The following is a 26,700-nucleotide window of genomic DNA, read 5'->3' on the forward strand; positions in this document are numbered from 1 at the left end:
GCTGCAGAGGGGGCATAGCTTCTGGTTCCCGCCTCTGGCAGCAGAGCCAAGCCCAGATGCAGCCTTCCCTTCCCTGCTGCCTCAGCCAGCTGTGAGGCAGAGAAGGGCGCATGGCTAGCAGATTCCTGCCTTGCTCCCAGCCATTAGGGGGAGGGGAGGGCGGAGCAGAGTAAAGCCTCCCGTTCCAGCTCTCCCCCCCCCCCAGCTGTTCCTGGCTAGGACTCTGGTGGCGGGCTGGAGCAGTGGGTTTTTTCCCCCACCTCTTGCTCAACTGGCTGGGAGGCTGAGGAGGGCACATAGCTTGGGGAATCAGAGGGCTCCAGCTCTCTGCAGTGGCCAACAGGCTGGGAGGCCTGCTCTAGTGCCCCCCAGCTATTGGTATGGGCCACTGCAGGCGTCTGGCTGCCTTTCCTGCTTGAAAAGTAAACATCAGTTCATTTGCTTATTGGTTCAATCTATGCAGTTTAATAAAAACCCTGCAAAGATTAAATTGATTCAGCCTCAGGTTTTTTGACGGTCTTACTTAGCCGCTAAGTCTTTAAGGCTTAAAGCAGCTAAAGCTGTTTTTCCCTGAATTGAGAATTTTCAGCCAGTGGTATCAGAAAGGAAGTATGCTCCTTAGATGGACAAACAAAAATGTAGAAATGCAACCAGTTATAGCATTACCAACAAAAGTCTGAGACTGTATTTGTATTTTTCAGGATACTGAATCTACTAATGCCTGGCTGAAAACTGTTTCAAGCTAATCAGTCTGGCTCCCTTAAGCTCTCAGGAGCAGAGGACTTAAGTTTATAGCTCCACAGTTTCCCCACTCAGGATGTTGTTTATTTTAAATCACTTTATTTACCTACATTTTGTACTACTTAAACTTCCTCTTTTTTCTTAGTTTTCTTTTGTTGAATCCAGATAGAAGTGCTAACAGTGAAAAACATTTCAAGAAAGTTGTATGATCCATAATAAGATGTCTTGATGGTTAATTTTGATTTGTATTGTTTTTCTTTTTGGAGGAAAAACTTTTTGGTCTAACCAAGTACCTATATAAGTACTGAGGGTGATTTGATCTTTTCTTAACCTTTGTGTCCATAATCTTTATTTCAGTATGGCATGTTTTATTTGTTTGTATAACAATAAATTTAAAAACTATCTACTAAAATGTTAAATGTATCATATAGGTAAGGATATATGCAAAATGATAGACAAAATGCCCCGAAAGCAAGGACATAGAAGACATTCATCTTAAATGTAACTTTTTTCCCCTTTCCCCCCCAAATACAGCTGAAGTAATAGATCTGTAACTTTAAGAGACCTAATAATATATATTTTAAAGGTCAGTATTTGAATGAATTTAGCCCACTAATATTTCTAGCTGATGCTTTCTGCATGGCATTTCTAAAGTTGAGCTCTTCTTTAAACCAGTGCTTTTGAAGACAGTGTTTTGCAAATGAAGACTTTTCCCTTTCCTGTCTATACAAAGGCTGAAAGTTTGTAAGCTTCTAAAGGAGCAGCATGAAATGAAAGACATTTCAGAACAAATGATACCGTTCAGAGGGCACATGGGAGAACACATGCCAAAGAAGTCAGTCCCAACAGATTGCTTCTCAATCTGTGATATGTGGGGAGCCAGAAGAACATATGGGGTGCCTACTATTTTAATGATCTAGGAAGTTGTTAAAATTAAGGTACAAAACCAAGGTAATGATTTAGATTGGTCAACAAAGCTGTCTGTTTTCAAGGGAAAGAACATGTTGATTTACCACGTAGTATAAGAAACCGGGATTTTTTTTTTATGGTGCCAGACTTCTTTTCTGCCAGAAAATAAATACTAACAGCATTGTCTCTGTGTAGCAAAATAAATAGGACATATAGTATAAAAAATTATAGGAAATATTGAAGATATTTAGGTAATGTTCATAAAAATGATGATGGTAGCATTGTTCACAACTAAGGACAGAAGTAGGCATACTAAATCACTCAGGAGCATATGGATATATGCCAAATTATCCTTTCACAAATAATGTAAACTGGAATCAGAAAAATAAAACCTATTAAAAACAGTAACAACACAAAATGCATAATGAATACTGTTTGTTTTTTCTTGATACTGAGTATTCCATGAGATCAGGGTGACATCGCCATTATGAAATATATCCTTCATATCTGGGGAATTAAATAGGCATAATTTACATGCCTAAGTCCGTTGCAAGATCCAGGAAAGTGTGTGTGCACGCCTGTAATATATGTGATCATCTGAAAGTGGCAATCTAGGAGTGAAGCAATACATGAACATAGTATTTTGATTTAAGTGATCTTACAAAAGTTCTGTTGGAATAGTTCCTAAAACACGACTGACATATTTAATAGAACTGAAAATGAGCAAGGACCTTGAAGGCTATGGAGTGGACCAGAATTAGAAATCTGGAGTGATATGTGTAATTTATATTATTCAAAATTCACAAAGACCTTGTTCTTCCATACAGGTCACTTCTGGAATAATGCATTGACTTTACTATTCAAATAGCATTCTCTTCTTGGGCATGGCTACTGATCATTTGGGTTTGAAAGTACTTTCAAAGTCTCATATGTTTTGTACAAGTTAGAATTTGGCCTGGTGGCTTCCCTGGCCATACCTATGATATGTAGCTCTTGCATTCTAAGTGAATATTTTTTTTCCAGTTTGCAAAGTGATTTCTTCCTTTGAGAAAGAATATGGTTTCCAGCCTAAAGCTGGCTGAAATGTCTGCCCTGGTCAAGACAGCAGGACAAAAATGTTTCAAGGCATTTACTACTAAAAACCGTTGGATACACAGTAGACATGATATGGAATTCTTAATTTTAGTGCCGAGCTTAGGTCTGTTTTTCTAGGAAAATCAAATCCAATGTCTTTTAAAAATGTGATCTTATATTTTTTAATGATACATAATATGCATTAGATAAAACTATAGGTCTTTGCAATCCATACGTGCATCACTGTATTCATATGGATTGCACTGGAGTAAGTAAAAACCAAGGATGAATAAGACAGAATTATGACAGCTGGGAGTCTGGAAGCTAAAATATCTGTTCTATCCTATTTCCTTCTGGAGATAATGTATGATAGTTGTTTTTTGAAAATGTCATGATACTAGTAAGAGCTGATTCATCAGTAGGGTAAGGTATATTACCGTACGCACCATTGCTTGCTAGAGATGATGATGCCATTTTCCTCCTGCTGTAGTATAGTGCAACTTGAGTCCTGGAAAGTGAAGATTATAGAGAAATTATATTTTAATTGAAGACATGCATTCAGCCAAATAGCAAACTCTTATTAGCTGCATTAAAAATTAGCAATATGGAACAAACTATTTTTAGTATTTAAAGTTAAAATTGGTACTGCATTAGGGGTAATGATCTATTGAATGCCCAGCAGGCAGCGCTAGCAATGCTAAGGTCCTTAGTAATAGTAAAATGGACCAGCATAAGCCTCACAGTAAAGTGGCTTACCAACAACCATAGACATCCTTGATCCTTCTTATTTCTTATCTATATTGTACAGCTGTTGTTGAAATCACATAAAATGTCCTCATTCTAGAGAAACTGGTTGGTAGGAATGCCAGAAATAAATATCTGTGCCTCACATGCAAGATTCAAGAAAGGCAAACCATGGTTGAACATGAGGCCTAGGCAAGAAGGAACACATGAAACCTATAAGGCAACCTTTGATATAACTGACAAAAAAGCTTTTTTTAATCTTAGGGGAATTTAGATAATTTGTCCATCTTTTCTCAAAGCCTTTTAAATTTGGTCATTTTCTGTAACATTGTTGAAAATTCATTGCCGTTCACTCTTCTCTTGCCCATGTAAAATCTAATAAATATCTCACGTAATTAAACATTCTGAAATGGGAACATTACTAAGAAACAGGATGGATGCTTTGTGGGTTTGGTTGTTGACATTTCTTAATTATTATATGCTTATTTTTGTAAGAGTTGGCAACAGGAAGAAGCAGAACCTTATAGGCAGACATTTTTGGTTTTTGGCTCTTTGTGTGTTAATGCACTTACTGACAAGATAATGTAGTCAAAGGAACACTCTGTTTGTCATCTTGTCCCTTAGGTATCTCAGTGGTGTGATGTCTGATCCTTTGGAACTTCCACCCCGCCCTTTTCCCCCCTAGGGTGATAACTGCTAATAACCTTTATATATCTCGAACTTCTAGCCTAATGTTCCATGTTACAGTGGAGCTCAAAGGATTATAAATGGCTGGTTCTCTCTTAATCAGCATTTTACAATTCTGTTTGTGATATACTACATAACATTTTATTGCTGACCGTTCTTACTACAATCCATTTTTATTTATATGGTATTCTGAATTTTAGAACAATATTATTTGCAGTAAGATGCAAATGTTGATTTCCATTCATTCCTGTTATTGTGAATATAATTGCACTTCAGCTGCCTTGCTTCATTAGTTCATATTGGTCTGTAGTAAAGGGAAAGACCTTTGCAAAACATTTTGACTCCTACCTGAGCACACTGTAACTACCTCTTACTTCTCCTGTGTTCCTGTCTGTTTGAGCCTTTTCCATATGGGTTAGAGATTCAGCCAGGGCTGGATTAATGCATAGACAAACTAGGCACGTGCCTAAGGCCCTGAGATACAGGGGGCTCTGGTCCTTCCCTCCATGGTGGTGGAGCAAATAGCCCCATCTGCCTCCCTTCCCTTTCCTTCCCCTCCCCTCCCCCTGCTGGCCTCACCACCACAGTGGCTGCTTTCTAGCAGCAGCTCCAAGCCATGCTCCCCACCGGTGCCAGCACCAGGGTGGCGAGGGGCCCACTGGCCCAAGGCCCATGAGTTTGTTTGCCTAGGGCCCACTAAAGGGTTAATCTGGCCCTGGATTCAGCAAAGACCTTTGTCTTTCTATTTCTTCAGTTGCGTATGACTGATTCAGCAGAGTAATCTGATCCACTTGAGAGCTAAAAAAAAAAAAATAGAAGAGTGTAAATGTCATGTTGTCTAATGTTATAACTCATTTAGCACAGGATAATGACTGTCTAGTTAAAGAAGAATAGGTACAATATAGAGAGAAGTCTCTTTAATTTTCTCTTTGTTGAAACTCCATGAACATCTCACTTGAAGTGGAAGGTAGATATAATTTAACCATTTTTGGATGCAACATACAGAGACTGTACACATATACAACACTGCATTGCTGCAGCACCAAGCTTAGCTCTTATGTCTTGCAGTGGCCAGTCAGTGGATGTTAGTTCTTGTACTTAGTGGAAACTTAGCTTTCAGTGTGGATGTGGCAGCAGAATCACATGCCTAAAGTTTGCATCAAGATATAGGTGTCTGTCAAGCAGTAACCTAGTGGTACAAAAGAGGGTGTGGACAGGTGTAACAGCTGAACAATTCCAAAATGCCAGTGATTGCGAACTGGTTCACAATTCTGTCCATTTGTACAGTGCCCTAGCATTCGAGATAGAACAGTTACCCTCAGGTTGAAGTGTTGTGGCTCTAACACTGAGGGGTGAGAGTGAGCACCCAGTCCAGCATGCTTTGCAGTGATCAAGTTGGGGAGGAGGGGTGCTTACACCTATTCTTGGGAGTCCCAGGGAATCAGTGTCCAGTGGCTGAGGGTGTTTTCACTTTTCTGCATTTTCTCCTACACATGAGTTCAGTAAAACTCAGTAGCCTGCATTTCACTGAACTCTACAGTCTGTCTTGGGGTACCTGGGGAAGAATGATTGGACCCATGGATTTAGGTTCCTAGGGGCTGGGAGGCCATAGTTGAGTAGGGAGTGAGGGCACAGCTGACTGTTAGAAAGATAGCTTTTATTGAACAAGCATTGCAAGGTTGCTCATTGATTAAAAATTGTCAACAAAAGTTAAAAAGGGTCAATATAGTCCTGGTCATGTTCCAGAGTGATTAGTTTAATCAGTGAAGGTACTGGATAAATTACATCAGTGGAGGTGCTGCGGTGTAGGATGCCAGACTTGTGTCATGGAACACTTGTTTTTTGCATGTAAAATCAACCTGGTTTGCAGTGGACATGTTTGAAAGACTACTTGATTTTCCACACATGCTTCTGAACCATTCCAGCCAGATTTATACTGGTATAAACAAGCTTGTAGATCTGTCTGCTTAAGTTTTAAATTGTATTTAAATGTGTCTATATGTTATACGTGTCCATACCCAGAGTTAAATCCATCACTGGAAACTGTCTAGATTTTTCTATATAGTGTGATATTTGAAAATAAAAATTGTCTGACCCTGGTATATGCAGCTGTGAGAGGCTTAACTTATATACTGTCCTTGCCTCTCAGGGCGAAGCTTAGTTTATGAAACCAATGCGTGAGCCCATGTAAGCCCTTCAGCAGTGTGGAACTTGACACTTTGCCCCTGGGTTCACAATTGTATTTAAATTTATGCACAATGTGTTTATATGAAATATAACCTTTTAAACTTCAAAACTTCCTTGGCAGAACTTTTCTTCTTTTAGAAATGATTTATAGGCCTCAAGCAGATCTTGGAGTGGTTTATACAGCAAAAAGAAAAAGAAGAGGAAGGTTGAGGTCAAAGGGATGAGGAAAACTTTGTAAAGGTGACTGGTTCAGTCTCCATATGATCAGGTGTGTTTCATAGCGTGTTAAATACTTTGTTTTTTGACCTGCCTCCTCACATTCAGGAGGGGCAGTATTACTTGGGAGACAATTTTCCCTGGGATTCCAAGCATGTAACAGCAAATTTGCTGACAGACTTACCTTAGTTGTTATGTGCAGGAAAATTAAGTGTGACAGTCCAGCTGTGTAAGAATGAGATTACACATTACAATTAGCTCTTAAGAGCACTTAAAACAAAAAATCACACATTTAAGGTTGTTAACTAGTGTTAAGTGTCCTTTATTCATCTTAAATTATGCAATTAAGTATCTAGTCATCTTAAAGTTATGCCATTTTAGGGGAGGATTATCATTGATTGGTGTTAACTAGCTAGTTTTAAGCAAACTTCTGAGCATTCCATTGACATAAAACAACCAATTTGGAGTTCTCCAGCATCCTAGGATGGAGCATTCCCAGCCTATCCCACTCTCCTACTCCAAGGACAAACTTTCCACCCTCCTGAACTCTATGGCAACTGGCAAGCCCTGGAAGGAAACTGTTGAGGACTATGGGGGCTCCTTGGCAACCCACCCATCCACCCCCAGAAGCCTGCACTGCATGCCTCTCCCCCTGTTCCCCTCAAAAACTGCAGCCATCCAGCTGCTTTGAGGTAAGATGTTGCCCCTTTAAACTTGAGGCAGCAACTGGGAAGATTGCAGGATGGAAGGTACTACTAACCCCAGCCAAGATTTAAGCCTGTAAGGGACTGGGGCATAGGTGGTTTTGCCTAATGGTTAGGCCACTGAGGGAAAGCAAAGCCTGGGGCTTGGTCAGAGTGCAGAAGCCATATACCAAAGCCAGAGGGAGATCAAGAAACACAGTCCACTGTCAAGATTTGGAGGTCAGATGCTGAGTACCAATCCAAGGGGCAGTCCACAGGGTGAAGTCCAAAAACAGAGCCAAACCAGGATCAAGAGCTAGGAAACAACTGCAGGGAAATCCAAAGCTGAAGTCTAGAAATAAGCCAGGGTCAAAACCAGAGTGCAAGAATCAGGAGGCTTGCCACAGCAGAACTGTTGACTTGCCTGCAGAGCCAGGGCCCCAGCTGGCACTAATTGGATAGGTGGTGCTCCCAGCAGCCAATCAGTAGACTTGCTGCTCCTAAACTGGTGCAGAGTGCATTACCTGGGACTTTCTGTAGGTGCAGCTGCAGTACTTCACCCAGACTGCTCTGCCTGGGACGTGGGGGAATGGTTGGGGGGAGGAGTATCAACCAACAAGTAGTGCAGGGTCTTGGGTTGCCAGTCTATGCACTCCCTTGCAGCCTGCTGGCAGGACCTGCCCCCAGCTTCCCCAGAAGGGGCAGGGAGCTCAGCAGCTGGCTGGCATGCAGCTAGCCCGCAGTGTGGGTTACCAGGGGCTTAGGCATCAGAACCAACATTTCTACCCCTACCAGGAGGTAACCATGGACAGGTTCCTCTGCCCTGTCTTGCAGCCACACCCCCCCCCCCCCCCCCAGACCTGTGCAAACTCCTCACACCAGACAGCCTGCCTTGTAACCTATTCTGGCCTCCCTCAGCCTCAGGCCAAAGCCAAAGGTCCAGCTCTCTCCCACCGCCCAAGAAACTGAAACAAGTCCTTATTTTTGTCTCTTTCATTTAACTTAACTCAAACAAAAAATGCCTTTAAATAACTAACATTTACATAAAAAACACATTCCCCTTGTCCATGTTTTCCATCTCCTGGTATGCTGCTCCATGCTGCTTTGCCTCCAGGCACCACTGCTTCCCCTCCCCCACCTCCTAGGGCTGAGCTGTCAGGCAGCCCCATGAGGACCCTGCCTCGGGTGTCAATACCCACTCCTCCCCCTGCCAGTCACCGAACAGACCTGGGTCATTGCCCCAGGCTAGAACCATCCCTGGAAGCTTCAAGCTCTGGGCATCTGCCTCCAGGGTGACCTGGAAGGGTGCATGGAGCAGAGGTCATTCTTCCACAGTGGGAACCTTTCCAGAGCTCTGAGATGGCCTTAGACCCAGACATATCTGCTTCCTGCCCAGTGCACTCTTCTGGGGCAACCTAAAGGAATATACAGAGCAGGAGCCTTTTTCCTATGGCTGGAACCTTCTGGGGGCTCTGGGACAGTTCTTGCTATGGGAATATGCTCAGCCCATGCTTACCCATCCCACCAATTATTTCATCAGTTGCCAATTGCCTACTGGCAGCCTGCCCACTTCCCTGAGAGAGGAGAGGGCAGGCTGTTAATCATCAGGCTCCCTTAAGAGCGGGATCGTTTTATAGTTGGTAGGGTCGGAAGGGACCTAAGCAGATCATCTAGTCCGACCCCTTGCCATGGGCCGGAAAGGATGCTGGGGTTAAATGACCCCAGCTAGGTGGCTGTCTAGCCTCCTTTTGAAGACCCCCAGGGTAGGGACAAGCACCACTTCCCTTGGAAGTTGGTTCCAGCTCCTAGCTGCACTGGCAGTGAAGTAGTGCCTCCTGATATCTAGCCTGAATCTACCCTCAGTCAACTTATGGCCATTGTTCCTTGTTACCCCCAGTAGTGCTCTGGGGAACAGGGACTCTCCCATTGCCTGCTGGTCCCCCTTGGCAAATTTATAGGCAGCCACCAGAACCCCTCTCAGCCTTCTCTTGCGGAGGCTGAACAGGTTCAGGTCCCTTAGCCTCTCCTCATAGGGCCTGCCCTGCTGTCCCCTAATCATGTGAGTGGCCCTCCTCTGGACCCTCTCGATGCTGTCCACATCCCTCCTGAAGCGCAGCACCCAGAACTGGATGCAGTACTCCAACTGCAGCCTGACCAATGTCGCAATGTAACCCTCTAGTGTCTCCTGCCTGGCTGGAGAGCTTGCTTGCCTCCCCTAGCCTTCCAGGCAGGAGACTGGAACACATATATACCCCAGCTCCTAACCTATTTTCCCAGTGAAACTCTGTCAAATTGCTGTGAAATTCTTAGCACTAGAAATTAATGCCTGTCCATTGCCACTGTCCTAGCCCTCATCTGATTAGCAGTCAGATAAGAGCAATAACATGGAAGGAGGCTTGAATTCCTGCTTTCTCCTTTATATACTAATCTGTTCTTCCTTCTTTATGCTTTCTCTCTGGCTAAGGGAAATGACACAGAAGCTATGGCCACCCTAGTAGGAGCTCTGTTCATTGAAACAATGCAGATCTTCTGACTACATTTAACTATATTCTATTACTTTTTGACTAGGGGATCTGTCTCTTTTAGGATTTGGTGTAGAATCATAGGGAAGTTGGGCTGAAAGGGACCTCATGCGGTCATTTAGTCCAGCACCCTGCTCAGGGCAGGCATCTAAATACCCCAGCCAAGTGTCTGCCCAACCTGTTCTTGGGAATCCAGGAATGGAGATTCCACACTTTCTCTTGGAAGCCTGTTCCAATGCTTGACCATTCTCATAGTCAGAAAGTTTTTGTTTATTTGCAGTCTAAATTTCCTCTGCTGTAGTTTTAGGCCATTGTTCCTAGTCCAGTCACCCACAGGCACAGAGAAAAGGTTATATCTATCCTCTTTGTAACTCCCTTCAGGTATTTGAAGACTGTTATCAAATCCCCTTTGTCTTTTGTTCTCCACACTGGTATAGCCTCAGTTAGCAGAGTATCTGTAAACACAATTCCTTCCTGTTAAACTGTTTGGGATGCATCTTTGATGCTTACTAGGGCTGTGTGAAGCTTTGGGTGCTGATTCGATTCAGAGGAAATTCGGCCTGATTCGGTGGCTGAATTTCCAAATCCAAATTGAATAGGGAGACCAATAAAAAAGCATTAATCAATTCAAAGTTCTTCAAATCAATTCAGAAAAGATTTGGAGAGCTTCAGAGAGATTCAGAGATTTGGGCAGTCCCCGCTTGCTGCCACAGGGAGCTGGACCCAGACTCCATGTCAGTAAGTAGGGGGCAGGGGAGGGAGGCTAGAGGAAGCAGGAGGGGACCATGGGAGGACCCCTGCCAGGACCCATCCCCTGTCTGCTCCCCCAGCCCCCCTGAGCACCTCCCAGCCCCTGCCTGTACTTCCAGCCGCATCAATGGCTGCACCACCTAGCCCCAGCATCCTGGCTCCTTAAAAACAAAAACCAGAAGCCCCATACTCACCAGCTGTTGCAGTGGCTGTTGGGGCTTCTAGGGGCTCATGGCAGAGCTTTCCATGCAGTGCTGGGCTATTGGGAGGCAGCAGGGATCGCCCGCCCTGCCTGTCAGGAACCAGTGAGTGTGGGTGGGGCTTCTTTTTTTTTTAAGAGCCGGGATGCTGGGGCCCAGTGGGGCAGCCATTGATGGGGCTGGGAGAGCAGGTGAGGGATGGGGCCTGTTTGATTCAGAGATTCAGCCAAATCTCCAAATCAGATTCAGCCAAATCAATTTGGGACAGTTATTCAAATCACTGAATCGAATCACTGTCCCCTGAATCAGCCAAATCTGAAGCAAATAATAGCCACTTCGTACAGTACACCATAATTTGTTCTTCCTTTTTTTTCTTTCACATGTCCTTTCAGGGGTGATGCATAGGGGGTGCATGCTGGTGCACATACACCCCCTGAGCATGGCACTGTACTCCTACAAAAAGAGGACGGTCACTGCTCGCCACCCCCCTCTCCGCTGCCAAGACCACTGGTGGCATCTGCAGGCAGTCAGTGATCTCCACTGGCTGGCAGTGGTAGCAGCATCTGCAGGTGGTTGCTGACCCCTGCCAACAGCATCTGCAGGTGGTTGGTACCCACCGCCGACAGCACCAGCAGCATCTGTGGGAGCTCAGTGCTTACCACCACCACACTTCCGCCACCACCGTGCCCCCCCCAGCCACCGGAGGGGCACATGTCATTCATGTCTTTGCAGCTTTAATATTCTGTTTTATATTCTAATGTCTTAAGCCTTGATCTGCCAGAAAGGTAAAGAATTTACTGTATCTGATAGTCATACGAGGTTTCTGAGCCAGCTCTCCCTGCAGTTTTATGAGTGTGAGGTTCCTCTTATAGTTGCTTATAAGAGTCCATTTGAAAACTTTGAGACAGTTCCTACTGCTTTCAGCTGACAGTTTTCCTTTTCAGAACAGAGCAAGTGTTTTACCCATTTCCACTCATTGCAGGCACAAGATGCAATCAGCCAATCAGTGAACAATACACAAATGTCAACAGTAAGAAGGTAGCTACTGCTAAGCAGTAAAGAAGGAACAAGTTTCCAGGGAAAAAGGCATCTCTGGGAGAAATAGAGCTTCTGCCCTGGCTTGTAGTCTGTCCTCTTGGCTTCTCTGGATGATCTCCTGTTAACACATCAACTCCTTCTCCTATCTACTCTGCCAGCTTGAATCAGCCAAGTGAAATATACTTCATTTTTTGGGGAGCATGATCCAGTTGATTGTTTTAGTCCATTTCTCTTTGCTCACTAAACTGTCTAAACCATGTCACAGGCTCCACTGACTGAATTCAAAGACTAAATAATGTGTATTTTCATGGTGTGTTTTAGAGTGGGTGACAAAAAAAAACAACTTGTTTATTTATCTTAATCAATTTGGAAGGAAGCTGTGGAGAGGAAGGTGAGAAACAATATTGATGTACAAATACATGACTGGATTAATTTCTTTTAACTGAACAAAATGTAGTGGCATCATCATGTAAATAAAATACATACATTGCTGCAAACTTCTAATTGCATATTGGCTAGAAAGCCTTTTTTTAACTGTAAAAATGTCTGGTGATTGATTTAGTTTCCATTATGGCCACAAGCTATCAACTATATGCACACTAAGTTCTTTCATCCTCAGGCCAAAAAGCATTTTGCAGGCATAATGCAAGAATGCCTACAGAGATGTGTGGGTGTATATAAACTCTAACCTGAACATCTTGCAGTGTTCTCAAGTGGGAGAGCAATTTCGCCTCTTCATTGATTTTACTGATGTCTCTTATGAGCAAGTAGTGCCATTTCCCTCAACCTCTGATGAATTGCGTGTGCTACAATGTGGGCTGTTGTTCACCAGAGGATTAAGCAGGAGCAACAAACCTGGTTCACTTTCCTAAAACCTTTCATGAGTGACAGACACCTGCGTCATCTCATATAGTCTTAACATTTTGATATAGAAAAGCACCCTTCCGGTTCTCCTCAAAGAGACTGCTTAGACTGACAGAAACACATTGCAGAGGGATCGTTTAGAGAAAAACAATGGATTACATGTGCTAAAATCCTCAAAGACAAACTGTAAATTTTACATAGCCTCTGCACCATTAAATTAAACAGTCCCAGGTACCAGCAGTAACCATGGCATCTACAAGCATGAGTTACTGCAGGAGTTCATTCACTGTGGAGTGGTAAATACGTGGATTGTAATGCAGCCTTCTGAAGGGATTCTGTAGATTCCTTATTCCCCCATAAAATTCCTTAAGGTGAATTAAGGAAAGCATAGGTTAATTGTTTGTGTTTTCTTTACCTCTCTTTTTGTTCCTGTATTTCTTTGCTGGTTTCCTTAATTACTAACTTGTAAGTTTCTTTGTCTTTTAGAATGTCGGGTAGTGAAATCCACTTCCTATACCAAAATAGCTTCAACATCACGTAGGAGCACTACGAAGAGCCCAGGTCCATCTCGACGTAGCAAGTCTCCGGCCTCCACCAGTTCAGGTAAATAAAGGAAGAAATAGTTCCTATTGGCAACAGAAAATGCTTCTGAATACAATGTTAAATACAGGAAATGTGATTTTAGGTGAGCAAATTCCAATTCTTTTAATAGGAATTTAACTAATAAAGTGTCATGGGATCTTTCATTATCACAGAGTAGGATTTTGATTTTACAATTCCTTAATATATTGGTATCACAGCTTGCAGTGTGCCCTGAAGATTTTTACAATACTGATGTTTAGCAAACTTGTAAAGAAAAAATGTATAAATTAAAAAAATATATTCTTAGTCATAATGGATGTTTTTGTAAATGTGAAAGTTGTCCCCTGATAGTGGAAGATTTACTAATTTTAAAATTTTCTCTTTAAGAATGCCTATTTTGAGTGATATGCCTATTTGAGTGACATTTAAAGGACTACTTCTTCATCTAAGTTTTTAGAGCACCCAGCTTAATTGGCTGTCAACCTGAGCATTTGGTTAGTGATTCTTTAGAGACTTGATGTTTTCTAAAACTGTGAGTTTTAGAGAGAACTTCAGGGAGGAGTGTAGAAGATTCTTATAGACCAGTCATCCTCTGTGGCCTCTGATCCAGTGCAGATAGACAAATACTGAAAAATGTTTCTGCCTGAATTTTATTTGGTTATTTGCACCTCATATGTTTACTTTCTGAAAACACTGAAGTAGTCGAGGTACACAACTGAGATGGCTTGAAAAGAGAGAATTTTGAACTTGTATACATGAGCACTTTCTCCCTTTATTATGGTCATGGAACAGAAACGCATCATGTGAAGTGTGTGACTAATCATAACTAGGTGACTGTATGTGAGAACACTGAATAATGTTAGCAAATGGTTCTGGTCACCTAAAAGATATTCTCAAAAATTGATTAAAACATTTGAGAAAATTGGTTGGGGGGTTTTGGCTATTGTACAAGTAGAAAAACAGCTAAATTAGAAGGAATTATGTGTTGTGAATTTATCACTCAACTGGAAGGCCAAGTAACTATTTGTACAGTTAATTTGACTGTCTCTAGGTAGGCAGAAGCTTATTCTTAATTGGAAATATTTATTGTTTGTTTCAGTTGTCTTAAAAAAACAAATTGTTTTAAGTAGTTCTTAAATAATAATAATGATAATAAAAAGGCACAGACTTTGTCACAAAAAGAAAAATGATCTTCTGGGAAGCACAAAGTGGCCATAGATTTCACTGTTCTCATTATCTAGATGACTAGAACCACCAAAGGTGTTATGGGGCTTCTGTACTTGTGAAGGGGCAGCCTATAGGAGCTTTTACCCACAATGCAGATCTGGGGAGAATTGGAGAATTTTTCCTCATTCACACAGTAAACATACCCAAAAAAACAGAATCAGATCGTTTCCCATATTGCTAGCATCAAAAATTGTTTGGTTTACCACATATTTATTTTAGCTGGTTTTTAAAAAATCTGCATTTTTAAACTGCTTTCAGGTTATATTTAAAATATAATTATAGATTGAGTTTAACTTTATTTAAGCCATCCTTCATTTGAGAGAAATGCAAGAAGCAGTTAAACCCCCTTATGGAGCTAGACAGCTGAAGCAATAGTAGCCTCCACCCAAAACATAAGCACACGTCACCACTAAAAACAAAGGAATGGATTCAGTATTGTTTTGTCCAGGCTTTCATGTCTGTAAAAGAGTAGGGAACACCAGAGAATCAGAGAAATAAAGCAGAAAGGATATCAGACATGGTCTCCAAAGCATGAATAGTGTGACCTGAGAAAAAGGGGAGAGAGCCAGCACTTTTGGGCTTATTCAGTGCAGGTTAGAAAAGTGCTTGGGTCTGTAAGCAAAGACTCAGGGTCCTGATGTTTAAATCCTGCTACGTTCAAGGAAGCAGGAATGTTTACGTTCTTTGTAATGACAAAGGATTGAAGCAAAGTTAGCTGACCCTGTTATCAGTTGTACCCCCTTACCCAAACAATGCAGAGGATCCCAATTTTTGAGGTCAGATCAAAAATGGAAATTTTAAATATAAAAAATATACTATAAACTAAAATTAAAGTGGCAAATTTAAGAAATGCTAGAACAGAAGTTACCTGTTCATCTTAATTCTTGCCTCTCCCCCCATGCATATATATTATAATATTATTATATTATATTATAATATTTAATTGCATGAACAATATTATTTTTTCAAAACAAACTGTTTCATTGACTGCACAGGACAGATAGTGTTCTGGAAATGAATTAAGGTGGCAGTTAGTCAAGCTTCTGTCCGTATGAGCCCACCTTAATTTGTTACAGAAATTGGAAGGGATGTGGTGAGGGAGGCAGGGTACTTAGGAAGGGAAAGTATGGTATTTTATTTGAAATAGTTGAATATCATTCTGAAGCACTGTTTACTTTTCCTGCCATGAGTTCCCAGGCCAGGAACTTAAACCAAACTTAGCCTGGATGGCCACCAGGGTCCATTTTGCAGAAGCATTGAATGTTCACAACTGCAACTGGAGTCAGTGAAGAACTGCATTCTAAACAAAGAAAGAACCATGAAATACTAAGTTTTCATAAAAATACAGAGCATACACATGTCAAATTGGCCACTGTAAATTAGCCATTATTTTTATCTTAATGTCTATGGGCCCTGGTTCCCCATCTGCAAATTTGGAATAATACCATCATACTGAAAGAAGTGTTGAGAAAATACATTCATTAATATTTTTGGAACATGAAGGGGATACAGCGTGTGCCATAGAATAGCCCATAGGCAAATAAATACTTTCTTTCAGAGTAGGTTGGATGGAGTGCAGTAAAAATGACATGAAACTACATCTTGAACAACTGTGGAAAGATATTGAATAGCTGTTCATCTCTAATGAGCCCCATCTCTGCTGTACAGTGAATGAGGCAGAGGTCCTATGAAAAAATACAGGAGGGATCCTGAAATGAAAGACTGGGCTCATCTATGCGACATGCTAACTGCGCAGTAGCCAAATAATACTATGCAGTAGCATGTTGCAGCACCAGCAGTGCAAAGATGCTACTGTGCGGTATTATTAGGCTACTGCACAGTAGCATCACTGAAAAGGTGTTCACCAGCGCTTCTGTCCAATAACTCCAGTTATTGTGCGTTTATTTAGGACTTGATTATACAAGTCCTAAATAAATGCACTGTAACCACTGTGCATTAGCATTTTGTGTAGACACACCCATATCATAATTCTTACCCAAAAGGAGGCCAAATCAGGACTGTGTAAGAAAACTTAGTTCTGGAGGTTTTTTTAATTTTGCAGCATTTAATGACCTTTTAATGATGTCTTTTGTTTGTTACTTCCTAGGTTTAAACACACACGTATGCACGCACCTGTGCACACTCCTCCTCCCCAAACCCAACAGAAATTCCATCATAGACTCCACATAAACTGACATATAGTTTAGCAGCAGGTTAGAATTTGAAATTCCCAGGACACACTTCTGCCATTTGAGCTAACAGAGTAAGATATTTACTTGCATACTACATGCACCTTTTCTCCAAAAAAACAGCCCTCAAAAATTGGGGTACTTTGCTTCTGAAACAGGGAAGTTGATTTTCTTTGCCAGAACTTTATTGCACAGCTTTTCTGTGCCCTCCAGGAAGCAGGAGGGGGGCACAGTCCAGCATTAACCATTTCATAGCCATTCTCAAATTGGCACCAGTTTTTGGCTAGCTTTATGCCATTCCATTTGGTTATTTGCACCTCTATGTTTACCTTTTCCAAACATTGGAGTAGTCACATTGCACAACTGAGATTGCTTCAAGACAGTGAGTTTTGAACTTGTACACATGAGCATTTTCTCCCATTATTATGAACATGAAACAGAAGCATGTAATATGAAGTGTATGACCAATCAAGGTGGCTATGCTTGAGAACATCGAATAATCTTAGCGAATTGTTCTGGTCACCTAAAATATTCTCAAAATTGATTAATACATTTGATAAACTTCAGTCTGTTCTAGGATTGTACACATGGGGTATGGGAGATATATAGTACAGAGATGGGTGCCACCTCAACTCTATATAACTCCCATATTCTTGTTGTGGGGTAAAACTTGCCAAAAACTAGTGGCAGTTTCTGAGCAGCTGTGAAAGGGTTTACACTGTATTGAACCCTGTCCTGCTTCCTGGAGATACTGGAAGCCATCTTATAGCATAATGTCTTCATGAAAAAGCTAGCTTTAGGTTAAGATTCTGGAAAAATCTTCTTTTTCTACATTCCACCTTCCAAAAACAAGATATATGTCTTATTTGAGGGTGTGTGGTATTTGAAAAGATGTGGTAATTGTTGGAGGATGACAGCCTACTACTTCTGTGTGAGCTAGCACCTCTCTTTGCTAGGTATCACAGCTGTTTGCTGATGGTAGCAGAATGGAGAGACTTGGGAGGAGGCAGTGAATCTATTCCAAGTTCTGAAGGGAAAGTGCTTAATGGTCAGAGACCCTCCCTCCCCACGTTCCCTTTGCCTTCTTGTCTTATTCTGCCTCTGTCTCTTCCAAGCCCATTCTAGTTCCTGTCCCGGCCTCCCAAGTCTCCCTTTATCCCCTCCTTTTTGTTTTTATTCTGTTTCCACATTTCCCTCTGTTCCTTATCCCAATCTCTGTTTGTTACCCACCTGGCCCACCTTCTCACTTCAGTGCTAGTCCAGTGGCTTCCTCTTCTTCTGTTGTGTTGTTGGCTACAAAGCACCAACTCACAGGATCATCATAAAATTCTAGTTTATTGGACGGATGCAAAAGTCAGACCATAAACCTTGGTGCTGATCCCCTCAAACACACACACACTCACGGTAGCTAGCTCTGAACACTAAGCACTGGTGTCAAGATATACCTGTCCCCAACCGCTGGAGTCCACCGTTGATGACCAGTCAAGGCTTCTTTCAGTGCAATGTTGCTGCAGAAGGGGGTCACCGGCTGGTCCTTCTGGCTGGAGAGGCAGGGTGCTGGTCAGGCCGAAGAGGGCGCCATGGGGGGGTCATTCTTCACTGCCTTTTATCCCTCTCTGGCAGACTTTGGTGACTCCCCAATTCTCATAGTTTCTTAGTTTCATAGTAGGTAGGGTCGGAAGGGACCTGAGCAAATCATCAAGTCCGACCCCCTGCCATGGGCAGGAAAGGATGCTGCGGTCAAACGACCCCGCCTAGGTGATTGTCTAGCCTCTTTTTGAAGACCCCCAGGGTAGGAACGAGCACCACTTCCCTTAGAAGTTGGTTCCAGATCCTAGCCACCCTGACTGTGAAGTAGTGCCTCCTGATATCTAGCCTGAATCTACTCTCGGTCAACTTATGGCCGTTGTTCCTCGTTATTCCCGGTAGTGCTCTGGGGAACAGGGACTCCCTCATAGCCTGCTGGTTCCCCTTGGCCAGTTTGGAGATGGCCACCAGATCCCCTCTCAGCCTTCTCTTGTGGAAGCTGAACAGGTTCAGGTCCCATAGCCTCCACTCGTAGGGCCTGCCTTGCTGCCCCCTGATCGTGTGCGTGGCCCTCCTCTGGACCCTCTCAATGCTGTCCATATCTCTCCTGAAGTGCGGCACCCAGAACTGGATGCAGTATTCCAACCGTGGCCTGACCAGTGTCGTATAGAGGGGGAGGATCACCTCCTTGGACCTGCTCATGATGCATCTGTGGATGCATGACAAGGTGCGGTTTGCCTTCCTGACCGCGTCCCCACATTGGCAGCCCATGTTCATTTTGGAATCAATAATGACACCAAGATCCTTTTCTGCCTCTGTGCTGCCTAGAAGGGAGTTCCCCAGCCTGCAGGTATGCTGCTGGTTCTTCCTCCCTAGGTGCAGTACTTTGCACTTGTCAGTATTGAATCCCATCCTGTTCTCATCCACCCACCCCTGTAACCTGTATAGATCTAGTTGGAACCTGTCCCTCTCCTCTAGCGTGCCCACTTCTCCCCACATCTTAGTGTCATCCGTAAATTTGAACAAGGTGCTTTTCACCCCCTCGCCCAAGTCCCTGATGAAGATGTTGAACAGTGCGGGCCTGAGGACCGAGCCCTGGGGGACCCCACTGCCCACATCCCCCCAGTTCGAAAAAGACCCATCCACTACCACAGTTTGGGTGGGGCCCTCCAGCCAATTTGCGACCCATCTGACCATGTAGGCATCGACACCACAGTCACCTAATTTCTAAATGAGAATGGGGTAAGAGACAGTGTCAAAGGCCTTCCTAAAGTCCAGAAAGACTATGTCCATTGCGACACCTGCGTCCAAGAATTTTGAGACCTGGTCATAGAAGGTCACCAGGTTGGTCTGACAGGACCTGCCTCTAATGAACCTGTGTTACTTGCCCCTAAGCATAACCTCCCCTGCTGGCCCCTCGTGGACATGAGCTACGATAATTCTTTCAAAAAGCTTACCCAGGATCGAGGGAAGACTAATGGGCCTGTAGTTTCCTGGGTCCTCCTTCCTCCCTTTCTTGAAAATGGGAACCACATTGTCCCTTTTCCAGTACCCCAGCACCTCGCCAGAGCACCATGAGTGCTCGTAAAGCCATGCCAGGGGTCGCACAATGACCTCTGCTAATTCCCTCAGCACTCTGGGGTGGAGATCGTCAGGACCTGCTGATTTGAACACATCTAGACCCACCAGAAGTTTCCTGACTAGGTCCTCACTGACCCTGCCCCTGGTAGCGCCTCCCCTGGGTCCTTCAGGGATCCCAGTGGGGGGATGCCCTGGTCCCTGCTCAAAAAGATGGAGGCAAAGAAATTGTTAAAGAAATTAGCTTTGTCATCTGGTGTGACCACCAGATTTCGTAGCGCATCCTGCAGAGGCCCTACATTACCTGGTACCCTCTTTTTACCCCCTATGTATTTAAAAAAGGACTTCTTGTTATCCTTGATCCGGGTCGCTAGTCCCAGTTCCATCTCCGCCTTAGCCTTCCTGACAGCCCCCCTACAGTCTCGAGCAATGGAGGTATAATCCTCCTTGGCGATGGCCCCTCCCTTCCATTGGGTTTACACCTGCTTTTTAGCTTTGAGACATTCATGGATGCTTCTGGTGAGCCATGGGGGCTTTTGAGCACTCCAGTCCCCTTTGATCCGCATGGGGATTGTCACCCTTTGGGCTTGGAGGATCGTCTCCTTAAGAAACGATCACTCTTCCTGGACTCCAAACTCCCCTCCCCTCCAGGACCTCAGTGCCTCCCTTAACTCGTCTCCTTAACTCATTGAAATCTGCCCTCCTGAAGTCTAGGGCTGTTGCCTTGCTGCAGGCCTTGGACACCCTGTGATGGATGTTGAATTCCAGTAGGCGATGATCGCTATCGCCCAGGTGGTCAAGAACCTGCAGTCTACTCACCAGGTCATCGTCCGTGGCCAAGACCAGGTCTAACAAGGCATTTCCCCTGTTGGGACTGTGCACCTCCTGGGTTAAATGGAGGTCCTGTAACTGGGCTAGGAACCTATGTGAGTGGTCAGACCTGGCTGACTGTTCTTCCCAGCAGATGTCTGGGTAGTTTATGTCACCCATGATGACCACATCCCTTGACTTTACTGCCTTCACAAGCTGACCTGAGAATTCCCGGTCCAGCTCTTCCCCCTGGTTGTGTGGCCTGTGGTAAACCCCTACCATTAAGTCCCTTTCCCCCTGACCCCCTTGTATCTGGACCCAGAGCACTTCAGTCTGCCCCTCCTCTGACCTAGTGCTGTTTGTTGAGGGCATGTATTGCTTTTTGATGTAGAGTGCCACACCCCCACCTTTCCTCCCTGTTCTATCCCTCCTGTACAGCCTATAGCCCCTGATGTTTACCGCCCAGTTTTGCGTTGGATCCCACCAAGTTTCAGTGAGCCCCACTATGTCCAAGTTTATGTTAACTAGCAGGAGGGCAAATTCCTCCTGTTTCTTCCCCATACTATGAGCATTAGTGAAGAGGCATTTAAGGCCTCCTGAAGGTGCATGCACCACCCCCCTAAACCCAGGACTATCTGGGACCCTGTGTCTTACCTGGATATTTCTTGTGCTCATTGCCTGTCTTGGCTGGGCTGTTCTTGTGGGTGGCTCTTTGTTCGGTGTTCCATGGCTCCCTCCATCCTTAACTTCCCCTCCTCAGGCTTACCCAATCCAGGGGTCGTTGACCTTGAGGGACGTCCCTTTTGGTTGCTGCTGGATGGCAGCTGTCAGCCCCAGGGGTCACGTCCGCACGTACATGCAGTCTCAGGAGTCCATTGATGAATTTTGATTGATTCACTGCTGTGAGAAATAGCGCTCTGGAAGTGGTTGATCAGGGAGTATTTCAGCCCCAAGGGTCTGTTTCCAGCATTGATTAGTTCAAACCAGGGCTTCTGCACCTTTAACAGTGACGTTTCTGGGAATTCCTGGCTCTTTATTGATTCTTTCTTCTCCTTAGTCTCTGATTTTGTAGGTTTTAATTGCCACTCATTAACATGCTTATCCAGACTAGCTACTGTGTTACACAATCAACCATGATTCATTCAGGGACCTGTTCTATACAGAGATTCCTGCTCTTGCTAACATTGTTACATGGTACAACTTACTTTTAAACTTAAAGTACATTTGTAAAAGCATCTACAAGCTCTATTTTCACTACAAGTACATCTTATATAAAAATAATAATGATATAATAAAAGAAAAAGTGAGAGGAAGGAAGAAAATGTAGAATAGAGAAAGCAGCCCCCAAAGTGGGCAAATACTAAAAGAGAGGCTTTTGCCATATGGAGGAACTTCACATTTGGGGAGGTGGGGGGCGGGGGGAGGACAGACAAAAGGGTTTCTTGCTACAGTGTCTGGAGGCAGAAGGAAGATTGAAAATCTAAGAGACATTCTCTTTTCCTCTAAATTCCTATGCCCAAAACCACGATGGCCCCTGGGCTCACTAATAGGTAGTTCCAGGGAAAGTCCTATTCAGCCCATGCAGTCTATATGCAATATGAGGCTTATGGAAACAATTGATTTTTTTTTTTTTCAGTCAGCAGCAGAGGTGATTTTTTTTAAATATATTTTAGTTAACATCGTTAAGTTTTTCTTCATGTGAAAACTGAAAAATTATATTCCATTTCATCCTGAACAAAACATTTCAGTTTCAGGCGCCCAAGAATATCCTGTATCCTAGTGTCTAGGGATTTTCTTGAGAACTGGGAGATCCAACTTCAAATGAATTTTATGCTTGATTCGGGACAAAATGTTAATGAACTAAGTGGGATCTTCATTGTAATGGAAATGAAACTAAGTGCCTTGTCAGTTTCCCATTGAGGCCTACAAATTAAAATAACTAACAAGCTGAATGTGCTTCTTACACAGTTTCTTCTCTCTTTAGATATTAAAAAGAGTATGAACTTCTGTGTCTTGTTTTTTTCTATCACCTTTTTTATTCAACTCACCACATGAACTAAATATACTAAAACAGGAATTTGCAAGCAGCTGGAAACAGGTATTTGTTTAATTAAAACAGCCTTTCTTTATGTCAGAATGTAGACAAGTTTTTAAATTTATTATTTATGTATCAGATTTATATGCCAACCTCCCCAAAAGAGGCTTAGGAGGAGCTAACAACAAAAAACACATAAATTATAAAGATAAAATTATCAAAATAAGATCATATGTAATAGAAGATACTCCCCAGATACCACCCTCAAATTTAGCCCCACCTTCTGAGGGACTGCTCAAGTAAAAAGGTCCTGCAACAGTTCTTGAAGATGTCCAAGCTGGAGAGACTTCCAGACGTGGGGTGTCCAGACTGGAGGGACTTCCAGACCTAAGGTATACCAAGATATACCCATGTGCTTTTTGCAGAACAAAGTTGAAGCCCAAATGGTAGTGTCAAGAGACTGCCCTCACTTGGCCTTAGACTGTAAGGGAGAAGTTGGCCACTTAGCTATTTAGGGCTTAGACTGTTTAGGGCCTTAAAAGAGGCATCCAGATTAACAACTATCATGGGCTGTGTGTAGACAAAACAAGAGGCTTGTGTGCACGATACTTTAAAGTGGGCTAAATGCTTTTGTACCGCTTTAATGGTGTCGGTGTTTGCATGCCTTGGTGGCATATTATACATTAATTCCAAGCTCCATACAAAATTCGTCAGTGTAATGCACCTTAAATGACTTGTGATGCAAGAAGCTAAAACTCCTTCGAGGAATTTTAGTTTGTTGCCCCTACAGCCGTGAAGCAAAGTATTGGGCTCTGTGCAACTCCACAGCTCTGCAGGAAGCCCTGCAGGCAGCCTGGCAGCAGCCCAGGAAAGCAGGCTCTGCCCAAGAAAGCAGCATGCCTGATCTTTTTCTTTTCCCCCCTGGAGCCTGCCTGCCTGCCTGAGCTGTGTGGGGGCCCAGTGCTTCCCTCCACGGCTGCGGTACCCCCCAGGACCACCTAAGCCGGGTGCCTACGGGTGAGTGCCACCTGTGGGGGGGCCTGCCATTGCCATGGAGGGAAGCACCAGCCCCCCACTTCCCATCCCCACCCCCTCATAGCCCAGGGACTGCTCCACCTGCCAGCAGTTCACCCTCCCCTCCCTGCTGGAGAGGCAAGTAAATCAGCGCAGTGTGTGTATGACACGGGGGTTTAATCAGCCCTAAATTGAAGTGGTATTTTTTAAAATCCATTGTTTCAATTTAGGGCCCCCATGTTATCTACACATGCCCATCGTAGCCACCTAACCTTCATTGGCTGGTTAATTTTAAAGTTTTATACATAACTAATTTGTACAATTTGGGAGTGCAAGATTTCAACCCCTTTTTGCTAGGAGCTGTGTACACATGCACACACATATACACATACATGCATCATGTACATTGATAGCAACATCTGCCCAAAAGAGTTTACAGTCAAAGCCAGGGGACAGCAACCTACTGCCTTGGAGCCATTGAATCTAGCCAGTGCAGCTGGGGAGCTTTGGCAGCATTCCAGCAGTGGGGGAAAGCTTGTGTTGGTATTTCGCATGTCATGAAAATTCTCAGGAGAATGCCCTAACCACTAGAATATAAGTTATTCTTGGACATCTGAAATGGAAATGTTTCATTTTGGGTGAAATGCTAGAATCTCATGCCATTTGCTTGTGCCATAGCTGGGCACTAGGGAGCTTCACTGGTGTTTTGGAAAGTCATCTGGTGATTTCAGCTGCTTAATGAAGCAAATGTTTAGTTCAGATGTAATTTAGAGGGGACATACATTCTCAAATCTGGAGATTTGTTCATGAAGAATTTGTATAGTATTTTATATTATCTGGTAATATATGCTTGAAAAATTTCATCTGGGCAAAGTAATCATATACCAAATAGCAAAACATTGCCAATTTATGTACTTCTCAAAAGGGAAAGGTTGGGGTATACAGAAATGAAAACTTAATATTTGCTTTTCTAGAGTGAATACTTATACTGTCTTCTATTATATAAAAAAGGAGGTGGACATGTTCCTTCATAAAAACCGATTCATTTGGTTTGAGTGGTCATGTAGCCACCCACAGACAATTGTTTTTCAATAACCTGAACAAGGTTATAATTCCAGAAGTCCTTCAGGACCTGGAGTCCCTGAGGCAGGGACTTGGCATATCAGTCTCTGAGACTGTGACTTGACATATCAGATTGCCTTCAGTGCAATGCTTCAATTTGCATTATTATAATGTTTAGCTTACATTTGCATTCTTATAATATTTAGGCACCTGAAACCCATTGAAAACACTGGGCCAAGTTAGGGACCTAGCTCCTTTAGGCTACCACAGAAATCCTATTTCTATCTATTTTCTATTTCTAGTTAACTATCACTTAACTAGTTTGATTTTTTCCTAGTTTGCAATTAAACGATACTCCTGACGAGATAAGAGAGTTTCTACTTATTCTCCTACCTAGTCACAGTTTTACAATAGCTAATTTTTACTTTACACATTAAATATAGTTAGAGGCCAGACTCTTTGATTCTGATAAAGCTGCCCTTGTTTCTTTCTGGATCAAATGCAGAAAAGAAACTGGGACAATTATCTGATAAACAGAGCAATATATTTATTCTGACAAACCATTTATTGACTCCTATACAAGTTGTTCACCATGTGGATCCCTCCGCTTTGGGACTGTTGAATGTTTGCTTCTGGGATTTGTGTATTTTGAAGCCTCCACAAACACCCATGGAATTATATTCCACAAAGGTGTCTTCCCTTTTGGGTCTGAGGTTGCGTCTATCCTGCAGTCACAGCAGTGATTGCAGTGTGCTGAAGACATACCAAAGCTAGCTTTAAATGAGCTAGCTTAGTTATTGATAGCAGTTTAGACATGACAGTATAGAGCCTGGCTCAAACTAACTGCCTGAGTATTTACCCTACTTCTCATGGGTTTCACAACTTGCACTGAGCTCTGCAATTCTATGGCTAATCTAGCCAAGCCTAGCCAGTTTGAAGCTAACTCAGGAATGTTCAGTCACAGTGTAAATGTACTCTAAGCCTGATTTTTACTGCTGACGTTTGTAATATGTTGACAAAGGAACAAACCCAACCCCTCCACTGGTAGCCCAAAGCTGTATCTACACTGTAAAAATAATGATGTATTTTTTCTATGGAGATACCTATTTTGATATAGAGTTCTAGCACAGAGAAGTCAAAGGAACAGTTTTACCTCTGTTTCTAGTCGAAGTGAACCCTACACTGAACATTTGGGCTTTACCTTGACTGATTGCACTGAGGTAAAAGCCACCATGCTTTGTCTCTACTAGGACTGTACTTTGAGACAGCTGTCTCAGTATGAAAAATCACATCTTTCTGGCACTAAAGATAAAGCTAAAAAAGACCATACAGACAATTAAAAATACAATAACAGAAGGGAATTAAAAACAAGGTACATTTTGTTCCTTTACTATAAAATTATATACTCTTCACAGGGAAATTTTTTATCAGAAAAAGGAAAGCAACAAATTGCTACAATTATCCTGAGTATACTATATGGGGGGCCGCCTCTGTGGGCTACCATTTTATGTCCCTGGGGTAATAGCTGTTCAACATGAACCATGCATGTTGTTACGACTATTGTAATTATTTTTAATAGAGATTGGCATACATTTTATGTGTGAGTTCTGATCTAGCCTCAAATATCATCTTGCTTCACATACAGTCATTTCATGTTTGGAAAACCTTTTTAGCAAATATACAAAATCAGGCAAATAAACATATTTTATGGAGTACAAAATGTTCACACCTCAATAGGCAATTTTTTTCAATAGACTATGATTTCTGTACTATATACTAGTATTGCCAGGTTCTCAAAATAATAACTGGGCACCTTTGTTGAATTTCATTAATTCTTCATTTTTATTTTTTATTAAAAAGGTGCATTTTAAAAATTAATCATTTCCTGACTGGCTCAGCCAAAGCTCAGGTTTATTTACAAAATTATAACTTCTTTAAGCCCCCTCATAAGAATCACATTTTCCATTTATTTCAGGAGATGACGGCATCAGCGCTCAATGGTTTTATTTTTCTGTATTTGTTTCTATAGCACCATAGGTGCACCATGTGTTTTAAAGAACA

General features: G+C 42.8%; 1 protein-coding gene across 3 annotated transcripts in view; it reads left to right on the forward strand.

The window, feature by feature from the left end:
* DCLK1 (doublecortin like kinase 1) overlaps positions 1-26,700 on the forward strand; it is a 408,479-nt gene that overhangs the window by 274,078 nt on the left and 107,701 nt on the right. For all 3 annotated transcript variants that reach the window (XM_019498284.2, XM_019498283.2, XM_006260172.3), the window contains exon 5: positions 13,102-13,218. In XM_019498284.2, coding sequence (XP_019353829.1) covers positions 13,102-13,218 — 117 coding nt within the window. The remainder of the gene's footprint in view (positions 1-13,101; positions 13,219-26,700) is intronic.

Source organism: Alligator mississippiensis, chromosome 1 (genome assembly GCF_030867095.1).
Source record: "Alligator mississippiensis isolate rAllMis1 chromosome 1, rAllMis1, whole genome shotgun sequence".
NCBI lineage: Eukaryota > Metazoa > Chordata > Crocodylia > Alligatoridae > Alligator > Alligator mississippiensis.